Here is a 12200-nt window from a genome sequence, read left to right on the forward strand (position 1 = left end):
AAAAAATAAAAATTGCGCCATTTTCCGATACCCATAGCGTCTCCATTTTTCGTGATCTGGAGTTGGGTGAGAGCTTATTTTTTGCGTGCTGAGCTGACATTTTTAAGGATACCATTTATATGTAGATACAATATTTTAATCGCCCGTTACTGCATTTTAATGCAATGTCACGGTGACAAAAAAAACGTAATTCTGGCATTCTGATTTTTCTCCTCGCTAAGCCGTTTAGCAATCGGGTTAATCTTTTTTTATTGATATATCAGGCAATTCTGAATGCAGCAATATCTAATGTGTGTATGTGTGATTTATTTTATTGCTTAATTTTGAATGGGGCAAAAGGGGAGTGATTTAAACTTATATTTTTTTCATATTTTTTTTAAAACTTTTTTTTTTTATTATGGCATGCTTCAATAGTCTCCATGGGAGGCTAGAAGCATCCACAACTCGATCGGCTTTGCTACATATAGGCTATGAGCAGATCGCCTATATGTCGCAGAATGACAGCATTGCTATGAGCGCCGACCACCGGGTAGCGCTCATAGCAATGCCTCATCAACAACAATAGAGGTCTCAAGGAGACTTCTGGTTGTGATGGCAACGCATCGCTGACCCCCAGTCACGTGACGGGGGTCGGCGATACGCGTATTTCTGGCCCGTTTGACAGCGGCATTTAACTAGTAAATAGGCGAAGGTGGATCACGATTCCACCTGCGCCTATTGCGGGCCAGAGCCCTCACCAAAGTAGGGGCTCTGACCTCGGACGTACTATACCGTCTAAGGTCAAAAAGGGGTTAATGTATACCATTAAAAAAAAAAAAACTGCACATTACACATGTGATCAAGCTGCAGCGCCGCCGCCTGCAGAAGGGGATGGATACACACACTACATAAAAACTACAAATAAAGATCAAACAACCACAAGATGGATTTCATCAACCAATGTACCATTTTAATCAGTATAACGGCGCCAACCTGACACTGTTTGTAGGTTACTGTGCACAATCCTGCTGACAGGTTCCCTTAAAAATTGTTTTAAAGCAATACGAGTCTCGATCCCAGTGACCTCCATCAATCGTTCAAAAGACTGCTCAGAAGAGTTGTGCAAGTACGGACTCATTAGTAGAGACAGGTGAACCCGATCTTACGAGTTCGGCGTTCATACCCACAGTTATTGTCCGGTGCTAAATGCCAAACACGGACTTTCCCCGGAAGTCCATACCGGGGTCAGAGAAAGAGATGTTTCCTTTTCCCAGTTCAGGTAACCTTTATTTTCAATGGGTTTTGAGTTCTTGTTCCCGAAACGAACTTTGAAATAAAGTTCGGGATGGATACCAGAACCCGAACTTCCACTGGTCCACTCATCCCTACTCATTAGGTCTGTACAATGCTGTGCTCGCACTTATGTTGGGAGTTTCTGCACAGTCTTGAGCGATCGGATGGGTTATTCAAGACCTGGCCTCCCCATCAATCTGTAACACACATACAGGCAATAACATCTTAAAAAGTTGTTTGGCCTTATGCTACAAGTCTGCAGCCACTATGTGCACTGCATGCCGTGAGGACCCTCCAGTGTTGATGCCAGGTGCATGACTGCAAGTAAGTGACATGCATTCATGGGCACAGCTTTGCTCAATGCAGCTAAAATAAGTGAGGCTGGACAGTCTAGTCAGAACGGGGTCAGGAGAATGCAGATCACATACTTGCGGTCGCATGACTGCCATCTGCATTGGAGAATCCTCACAGCGCGCAGTAAATGCGATGTCAGGATTCACAAGTCTGCAGTGACAGAGTGACTGCAGACTTATAGCCTAAAGCCCAACAACCCCTTTTAAGATGATATTGCCTGTATATGTTATAGATTGGTGGGGGAGGGCAAGTCCTGATAACCCATAGCCTTTCTAATGAACCTGTACTTGCTGTGCTGTTCTGTGCAGTCTTTAATAAATAAATAATAAGCAAAAAAAAGCCACCGACACAGATCAGATATAAAAGAACCAGGTACACTTTATATCCAATGCAAAACCACTTACTTGACATGTTTGCCGATTACTTCTCCAGTCCCAACATTGATCCTGGAAAGGGAGAAACAAAATAGAAAAAAAAAAAAGTCAGTGAATCTACTGTACAAGAGCTTTATCCTGATGATGACAGCACAGATGTTTGATCACACACGTTACTGTTCCATCCAAAATCTATGGAATGGATGGAAGGGAGAGCCCGGGGCCCAGGAGACACAAAAGTGGGGGTCCCTGTAGTAAAACTCCCATCAAGATTGCCACAATGGAAGTTGTAGTATTGCCACAGCTGGAGCCGACCATTGGGCGTGTATAATAAATATATGTGTCACACACTCACCGTATGCAGGGGCACAGGGCAGGCCGCACTATTCCAGCAAGGAAGCCATTGGGATGCTTTCCTTTGTACCATCATCTCCAGTGCTCTGGCCACTAGGCCGTAAAGCCTCCGCTCTAGTCACTCACTACCCGGCTTTATACGCAGTGACCCGGTCTTGTTCCACCTTCCTTTGCCCCGTGTAGCCCGCCGTGCCCGGTACCCCCCGGTCTCCTCGGCCGCCGGAGCCCCACACTCACCTCGCCGCCTCAGCTCTCCCACCTCCGGTCTATTGTGTCTCTCAGTCTCTCTCTCAGCAAGAGGCTGTCTGCATTTCCGTTGTCGCACTTTCCACAAAGTAATGCGAATTACGGCACTTTCACCAGAGTCGTGAGGTTGACGTGTACAGCCGGCCATGTATTGGCGACTATACAACCAGCTGAGAACTTTTATTAACGAATTCACAAATTTAGAAGTTAGGATGAATATTGGAGATAATATGTTTGTGACGAATGTGCTCTAACGAATTTGTAGCTGGTGCTTCATTTTTTGCATTAATACTTCATGTCATGAAATGGAGAATATTTATTTAAAAAAAAAAGTCACAGGTACAAATATGTTGTGATCAGAAGCGTCTGACCACCATTTTTGGGTGTATTTCACACAAAGTTCATTTTTGAGGTTTGGTATAATACGGCACACGCACCTGCTTAGGCCTCGTTCACAAGTCCGTAAAATACCGGTACCGTAACAAACGCTACTGGTGTCCATCAGTGTTTTGGATCAGTGTGTCATCCATTTTTTTACGGGTTGGCTTAAGAAAAATCCGTTCCAAAGCTTCTCCTACACTTCGCAACATTAACCACGTACAGCCCATGGACGGCGTACGGGTGACACATGGATGCCATCTGTGTGCTGTGCGTGTTTTAGACATGTATTGGCCCTTGTCATCAGTGCTGCCAGAAAAAAAAAGCGGACATATGAGCAGCTCCATAGATTATAATGGGTACATTTGACAGTGGATAAAACGAACGCCACACATACTGCAAACACGCACATGTGAAGGAGGCCTAACACTATAGGAATGTGGGAGTCAAACACTGACATCCACACTACGTTACTATGTGGAGCCCATTTTAATGTGTCCCTCAGTGAGGTATATCCATCACTGGAACCCCTTCACCATGGAAACCCATCATGATTGACAATCAATCATGATGGGTTTCCATGGTGACCTACAAGTGGTTCAGCAGAACAGCAGGCCCAGGGCTACAGATCTTTATATGGCTGCAGGAGCAGTTACTAGTTGTTTTTTACAACCCCCCACTGAGTACCTCATCACCCTAACAATGGCCGGTGCTGCATTCAAACATTCAGTTTTTCTTGCGGGCTCATGACTCTTCATCGCTGGTTAGCTTAGTCCATTTTGGATGACTCTGTGCTAATATTTATACTTTGAAGAATGAGGATGCAGTTTACCCCACGTAGGGAGTATTTACAGTATATATTGAATGAACTTATTCATAAGGCCTCAAGCACGACAGATCAATACCTCCTGGGAAGTATTGGCAAATCTTTACGGGGTTTTTCAGCTTTGGAAAAGCCCTAGTCCAGCACAGTCTGTTTAAAGAGCAAAACATTGCATTGCTCACCCTCCCCAGGTCCTCTAGTGATTCTCTGCCGCTTCTCCAAGTGTCTGTTTTATGAAGCTGACTTCACGTCCACAGCAGTACAACCAATCAGTGCACCAGAGTTCACGATATGAGCCAATAAACTCACCGATTGTCTGCAGCGCTGTAAACATGATGTTAGTGCTGTAGACAACAACAGACACCGGTAACAGCAGCGCAGAATCAATGCAGCATCCGGGTAGGGAGGGTGAAGCCAAGTTTGTTTTTTATGAAATTGCAGCCTGGGAACAAAAATTTTACAAAACTAGAATAACTCTTTAATGTCCTGCCAATGACATCTGGCAACCAACACTTCAAAATAGTTTTTTTTTAATTATTACATCAGGATGCTAATCATCACCAAACTTGGCCAGGGCTGTTTAATTTATAAAGCTGACTAAGGCCCCTTTCACACATCCCTGTCTCCGGTACGTGTGGTGACAGTTTTCACACGTACCGGAGACAACTACACACAAATGAACGGGTCTGCGCACATGTCAGTGTGTTTCCATGGACAATGTGTCCGTAGGCAAAACACGCTGACATGTCCGTTTTTTGCTGTCATCACGGACACGTGCACACGGAGAACACACATTCAAGTCCTCCGTGGGCACGGCCACCGGGAAAGAAGCACTACTGTAAGCGCTGTTCCCCGGCGGCAGGTGCTGAAGCCGGCTGTCATCATTCTCCCCTGCTCTGCCAGCAGTACGAACGACAGCAGGTGGTGGCTTTTGGGACTGTTAGGCCGGGGTCACACTAGCGAGAAATATGGACGAGTGCGAGGCGCTAAAAGCACGCATTAGACACGGACCAATGATTCTCTATGGGGTACCTCGCATTAGCCGTATATTTCTCATCCGTATTCTACGGTCCGTGCCAATCGCAGCATGCTGCGATTGTCAGCGTACTACGGCCGTAATACGCCAATGCAAGTCTATGGGTGCGCAAAAAATATGGATTACACACGGACCACACGTGTGACCTGCGAGAAATACGCAGGTCTTTTGGTAGGTGACAGGAAATGGTCCAATCCATCATCTGGAAGCTTAGACATGCTAATCAGCTCAAAAAGCGCTACAGACATCCAGGAAGTACGCCTCCACGGAGTACAGCAGCATCATGCTGTCCACTTACATTAATGTGGAAATGTTAATAGTCCTGGTGCAGGAGCGTCCCGAACTATGGGACCAACGTGATGCCCATTATGCCAACCGGGCAAGAAAGGAGGCGTCATGGAGGCGTATATGTAGGCAGGTGTTCCATGACTTTGGTGATCGGCCACGTGAGGAGCAGCAGAAAATTCGTAAGTACAAGCCAAAAAATGTGTAAAAGTACCCCACAACAAAAAATGAATATAGAATCAGCACCCCCCTTCCTGTGCTTGTAGTTTTTTCCTCATGAGGCCGTTAGATTTGGATGTGACACGTGGTTTCACACAGCCATAATTTGGGTTTAGGCCACAAGCTCCTCATCCTCCTAGACAAACAAATTATTAAGTGTAGCTACTTGATACATCAACTAAAGAGACCCTGTGTATCTGCCCAATTATAGATATGCCACCATGGGTAGAAAGCACACCCCAGAAGGCCCCACGCCTAGACTACTGGTAGCAAATGTGACCTATCAAATATGTGAATTTGACAATATTTTCTGTCACATTGCAGTGGATGATGTGATGAGACGCTGGCGATGCATCTGGGACCAATACCGCCGGGAACGCCAGCAGCGGTCCAGGAGTGGGGATGCTGGCTACGTGAAACGCAAATATATATACTACGACCGCCTCTCCTTCCTCGCCCCAATTCTGGATCTGAGACCGTAAGTAGATACCTCACACCACATTACACAGATACTTTACAGGGCCAAAAAGAGGTATTTATTTTTGGCTCTGTTCTATTTCTTCACAGAACTCAGTCCAACCTTACGGACAGAGGCACTGGCTCGGAAACCGACCCCATCATTGCTCCTGGGTCTGCATGGGAAGAGGTGGCTGGCCCATCTTCTCCCCCTACTAGGAGCAGAGGTGAGGAATCAAGTCAGGATGTTCCATTGTCTGCGCCCCAAAGCCCACCACCAGGACCATCTGGTGCTGCTGCTGCATCAGCCACAGCAGAGGATCAGGGCAATATCAGCAGCAGCCCAACTGGCCACATCCTGGGCTCCCCTCAGCCTGCTGCCACATCCCGGCGAGAAAGAAGCCGAAGACGGCAAATATCTGCCCCTGATACCCGCACTAATGTGGACACTGGGGTCCTCAATTATTTAGCCAGAGTAAACACTGATGATGAGGAGGAGGCATACTCTCGCAGCCTGGCCAATTATCTCCGTGCCCTTTCCCGTGAGGTCAGGCTCCGTATTAGAGGATGCTTTCAGATCCTGCTTGATGCCTGCACATACCCCAATACGCCCTACGAATTATTTGAATATATTGAGAGGTGGCAGCTTTCACCAAGAAATCTCATGCGCCTTAGGCACCACCTACAAATGCAAGCTCAAGCAGGATCTGAGGATCCTCAAATACGTGGGCCTACACCTCACCCCCTTCCTCCCACTACCCAACCTTCAATTCAGCAGCCACAAATGTCAGTCTCTAGTCAACCCCACCAATATGGCCACTTGTTCCCACCCAGTGTTGGAGGCTGGTCCCAACCTGGTTGGGGACGATATGGCTATATTGGTGGGTATGAGCCACATGCCTACCACAGCCAACAAGATGCCCCTCCCCATTATTCCTCTGGCCAGTACCCCCAACATTCCCAGGAGGCAGGACAATTCCCACATCATCGGCATCAGTATGGCCCCACACAGGGCGATGTTGGGCACAGTATACAGCAGCAACCACAGGCTGCTCTTCCACGTTCTCCTTCCCCTACGTATGAGAATTTATAAATATGTGGCCACAATCAGTCTGATGGCCGGAGATGTCCAGTGCGGTTTCACTGGTGCTCCAAATACAAATCCAAAGGAAAAAACAGGTGGTCTCCATCACCAAACTTTGTTTAAAAATTGAACATTCACATTTTTCCACAATGTTTTCCAAACATTAATAATCCATCATGACAGGCAAGGCTACCTCACGCCTTTCAGACAGATATTACATGCCTGTCCAAAAGAGAATATTTAACCGCGCTATACTGTAAAGTCAAAGGATGAAAATACACTACTCACTTGCTAAGGCCTAGGAAAGGCGTGCTGGCCTTAGTGAAGTAGTCACCTTTTTTGCAAGCAATCTATAGTAGCAAATCAAGGCGACCAGCCTTCATAATATCACGCTCTCTCTATGTCTTAACAAGTGAGTATTGTTTTTTCATCCTTTCACTTGACCAGTATAGCATGGTTAAATATTCTCTGTTCTACTGACATCTAATATCTGTCTGAAAGGCGTGAGGTAGCCTTGCCTGTCATGGTGGAATATTAATATGATTGGAAAACATTCTGAAGAAATGTGAGTGTTATCTTTTAGCAATAATTTTGGTTATGGAGATCACCTCTTTTTTTCCTTTGTATTGAAATATTCTCATGCAGCAATGTTGTTATTGCCTAATTTTTTTTGGGTTATGTTATATAATGTTACTTTTCAAAAAAGTTTTATAATGCAAAAAGGGCAATTTGGCCCATTGCCAAACTTTTCATATGGCAATATTATGTTTGCCTTTAAGAAAAAAAAAGCAAAAAGGCAAAACTAAAAATTTGTCTACTACAGTTAACGTCTCTGTGTGATTTCTCAAAAACCCTGTCAACATACTAACATACGCTAACCAATGCAATGAAACAGTCATAGAATCAGAAGGGGTTGAGTTATATATATTTAGACACACTTAAAGAAACAAATTATAACATAGACACAGCATGCTCTTGCCAAGAAGTTGCCCCCTCAGGTAAGATAAAGTAATTAGTGAAAATATCACCACTTTGAGGCCAGAGAGTGGTCTACGTTGAGGGTTCATAGGTGGTCTCACCCTGCTCACATTGTCCGGCCTAGGCACAACACCAGCAGAGAAGGAACAAGCATGTATCCTGGTGAAGTTATGCAGAACCACACAGGCTTTCACAACTTCATTAACATTTTGTTCACTCAACTGAATGGCAGACTGGAGTACCCACCATTTGGCACAAAGAATGCCAAAGGAACACTCCACCAGTCGCCTAGCACGTGATAGGCGCAAGTTAAAAATTCTGCGCCTGTGGTCAAGGTTGCGCCGGGGATATGGCCTCATGACATTGCGCGATAACTGAAACGCCTCATCTGCCATAAGGACATAAGGGACTGATTCTTCAGTGGAGCCTGGTAGCTGGCGTGGTGGTGGTAGATCCAACTGGTTGGTGCGTAGCCGCCGAGCCATTATGGAAGTATTGAAGACTCTAGAGTCTCCCGTCGTTCCATAGGCCCCAATGTCAACAATTATAAACTTGTATTGAGGGTCTACCAGAGCCAACAATACAACAGAAAAGTATTGTTTATAATTGAAGAATTGGGAGCCAGAGTCCGGCAGCTTACGCACCCGGATATGTTTGCCATCCAGGGCCGCAATACAATTAGGAAACTGGCATTCCTCCTCAAAGTCCCTTGATATCCTCAGCCAGTCTTCCATCCTGGGCTCGGACATGACGACTTGATGGAGTCTTGTCCAGATTTCACTACATGTTGACCTCACTATGCCAGAAATGGTAGCTCTTCCAATGAAAAACTCATGGTGGAGGGCGGCATAAGACAGGCCAGTGGACAGGAAGCTGAAGAACAACAGAAATGGATAATTTTAGAATGCATAAAGTCCAAAAACATCAGTTACATGCCGACCAAACTTGGTAGGAATTGAGATAGAATAACACACACATATTTGGTTGCACAATGACTAAGTGATATGCAGTACATATTAGACCTAACATTCTGGTGTGTAAGTTGAACCATATTTGGAGTAAGATGAGGGCATTAAACTTAGTCCAAGAAGGCAAAAAAAACATACTTTAGCCCACACATTATGAACATAGAGAATGTGGTTGTGTAGTACATACCGTATTGTGAGTAGAAGTCGCTCCTCTGCAGACATAGCTTTGCGCATCCTTGTGTCCTGAAAGGTTATCCCAGGGTGCACTGTCTCCAAGAGTCGATCAAATGTTCATGCGACAGTATTGGTAAAATTTCACTGGATGCTCCTACAGAGAAGAATAGAGGCGGTGAAAATGACCTCTTGTGAGTCGTTGCCTCAAAAGTGGATGGACCCACATGCGTCTCCTCCGCGGATCCACTATCACTGGGTATGGTTGCCCAAAGCGCAGTGACAAAAGCCAGTTGAAGAGAACCTGCTCAGTTGTATTGAAACTCAGACCCTCTGCCATGTTGCACAAAGAACACTGTGACATCGGCGGCTATGCCCGCCGATGTCCCTCCTGCAGCAGCGCGCGCTGCAGCGTCCCCTTACCTGCACGCCCCCCGTCCGGGCGCGCGCCCGTCGCCCATTCGCCCTCACGGCGGCTCCTGGCACCCGCCCCCTGTCTCGCGCTCGCCCCCTCCCGCTCTCTCTCACCAGCGGTGGGCGGCGCTGAGGGGCTGGACTGGGGGATGCACTTCCGGGGGTTGGTGTATTTCAGGCGTCCTCGCTGTTAGGAGGACGCCTGATGATTGTGTAGTATCCTGCACCCTCTGGCCACTACAGTTCTCCTGTAGCTCTGCCGTCCTCTGCCTTGTCCTCCCTGCCGTCCTCGGCCTCGTCTCCCTCGCCCTCCCCAGTCTGTCCAGGCGCTGCTTCCTTCCTATCCTCTGTGCCCTTCCCTCTGTCTCCGGTCAGCCCTGGCCCGTCCTCTTGCCATTCCCCATTTGTGTCTTCCCCTGTGCCACCGGTCCCTGCTCGTATCTCAGCCCTCTGCCTTCCCAGCCCCTTTTGTCCGTGGAGCCGTCCCTCTTGGTTCCGGCTGTCGCGCCTCCGTCCTCTGTGGTCCTGCCCCAAACGATCCCTGTATAGGGGTCGGTCTTCACCTGGCGTGCTCGGCCCAGGGGCTCCGGATCCGCGATCCAGAGGGTCCACTCTCTGACGTAGTTTCTCCTAAAACATTACAGTATCATCAGGCCATGGACCCCGCCGGTGCCGCGGCTGCCACTCAAAAGGAACTGCTTTTCTTAAGAGAGAATCAGACCCGTATCATGTCATTCATGAAGTCCATGGACACCCGGCTCTCCGCCCTGCAAACCGCTGACCCAGCGCATGCACCTCTCTTAGTCAGCCTCCAGCAGGAGCTCGCACAGCAGCGCGATGCGCAATCTCACATTTTGGGGTATATGGCGTCCGTGGATGATCGGCTGCTTTCTTTGCAGTCCTCTGTGGCCGCTTCTACCCAAGCCCGGGACGCTGTCTCTTTCCCTCCTCCCCGTCTTGGTAAGCCGCCTAGGTACTGTGGGGACCCAAAGTTGTGTAGGGGATTTTTAAACCAGTGCAGACTGCACTTTGATCTTCTGCCCCAACAATACCCCACGGACCGTGCTAAGGTGGCCTTTATAATCTCCCATCTAGAGGGGGAGGCGTTGGCTTGGGTGAATCCGTTATGGGAGAGGGATGACCCGGTGGTGACTAATATCCAGAATTTTTTGGAAACATTCCGTAAGGTTTTTGATGAACCCGGACGCCTTGCTTCCTCTACAGAGGCCCTTTTTAACCTCTGCCAGGGGTCCCTTACTGTAGGGCAATACGCCATCCGTTTCCGGACCTTGTCCTCGGAGCTGGGGTGGAATAATGAAGCCCTGGTTGGTGCCTTTTGGAGAGGCCTTTCTAGTAAAATCAAGGACGAGTTGGCCGGGCGTGACCTTCCAACCACCCTGGAAGATCTCATCTCTCTGGCTACTCGTATTGACCTGCGTTTTCAGGAACGCGCTAGAGAGTCAGCCAGGGAGAAGAGGCCCTTTAGATTATACCAAGCTCCCATTCCGCGCGCCGTTGCTCTCCCTAGTAACACTGCTCCCGAGCCTATGCAGGTGGATCGCATCAAGCTGTCCGAACAACGGCATAAGGAGAGGATGACTAAGGGACTCTGTCTATATTGTGGAGGGGCCAATCACTTCGTACACACTTGTCCTGAGAGACCGGAAAACGCATCCGCCTAGGCCAGGTAGGAGAGGGCCCCCTAGGTGATCAGACCCCCTCTCTCCCACTTACTCTTTCAGCTCTGCTTATTACAGGTCGGGGGCGTGGCTCCATGCAGGCGTATGTGGACTCGGGCGCAGCAGGCAACCCCCGAGCAATCACCTCCGTCGATGGCAAACCTCTACCTGGGCTCATCACCACGGTTACAACTGAAGTAAAACTGCAAATTGGCACACTTCATTCCGAGAAGATTGCCTTTTATGTCCTGCCTCAATTATCCCACGCCATTCTCTTGGGACTACCTTGGCTTAGGCGGCATGAGCCAGTTGTCGACTGGCGCTCCGGGGAGATCTTGCGCTGGGGGCACACCTGCCATGCAAGCTGTTTACGTACCCTGGTTCGTTCCCATTCTCAGCCTAGGCCAACGGATCTCCCGGGCCTTCCTGTTCCATACCACGCCTACGCTGATGTTTTCTGCAAGAGGGAGGCGGACTCCCTGCCCCCGCACCGGTCCTATGACTGCCCTATCGACCTGATTCCTGGAGCGGTTCCTCCCAGTGGTAGAACATACCCTCTTTCTCCTGCCAAGACCTCTGCCATGACAGAATATATTCATGAAAACCTGTCCAAGGGGTTTATCTGGAAGTCCTCCTCTCCTGCGGGCGCAGGTTTCTTCTTCGTCCGGAAGAAAGACGGATCACTGCGGCCTTGCATTGATTACCGGGGCCTAAACAATATCACCGTTAAAAATCGTTACCCCCTTCCGTTGATTCCGGAGCTCTTTGACCGGCTGAGAGGAGCTCGGATCTTCACGAAGTTAGATCTGCGGGGAGCCTACAATTTGGTCCGGATCCGTGCTGGGGATGAGTGGAAAACGGCCTTCAATACCCGTGACGGGCATTATGAATACCTAGTCATGCCATTCGGCCTTTGCAATGCCCCCGCTGTGTTTCAAGAATTTATCAACGAGGTGTTCCGGGATCTACTCTATTCCTGTGTGGTCATCTATCTAGACGACATTCTCGTTTTCTCGCCCGATCTGTCCTCCCATCGCAAAAGCGTACGCTTGGTCTTGCACCGCCTTCGAGAGAACCAACTCTACGCTAAGATTGAGAAATGCCTTTTT

General features: G+C 48.2%; 1 protein-coding gene across 6 annotated transcripts in view; it reads right to left on the reverse strand.

The window, feature by feature from the left end:
* SMARCE1 (SWI/SNF related BAF chromatin remodeling complex subunit E1) overlaps positions 1-2744 on the reverse strand; it is a 37242-nt gene extending 34498 nt beyond the window's left edge. For 3 of the 6 annotated variants that reach the window (XM_073572648.1, XM_073572647.1, XM_073572644.1), the window contains exons 1-2: positions 2592-2744; positions 2031-2072 (exon numbers count right to left, since the gene is read on the reverse strand). In XM_073572648.1, coding sequence (XP_073428749.1) covers positions 2031-2037 — 7 coding nt within the window. In that variant the 5' untranslated portion in view covers positions 2038-2072; positions 2592-2744. Of the gene's footprint in view, positions 1-2030; positions 2073-2355; positions 2547-2591 lie in introns of those variants that run through there. The other 3 variants (XM_073572646.1, XM_073572645.1, XM_073572649.1) reach the window with 3 other exon arrangements.
* Between the last annotated feature and the right edge of the window lie 9456 nt (positions 2745-12200).

This window comes from Dendrobates tinctorius, unplaced genomic scaffold (assembly GCF_039654945.1).
Source record: "Dendrobates tinctorius isolate UK_male_01 unplaced genomic scaffold, ASM3965494v1 ptg000032l, whole genome shotgun sequence".
NCBI classification, from domain to species: Eukaryota; Metazoa; Chordata; class Amphibia; order Anura; family Dendrobatidae; genus Dendrobates; species Dendrobates tinctorius.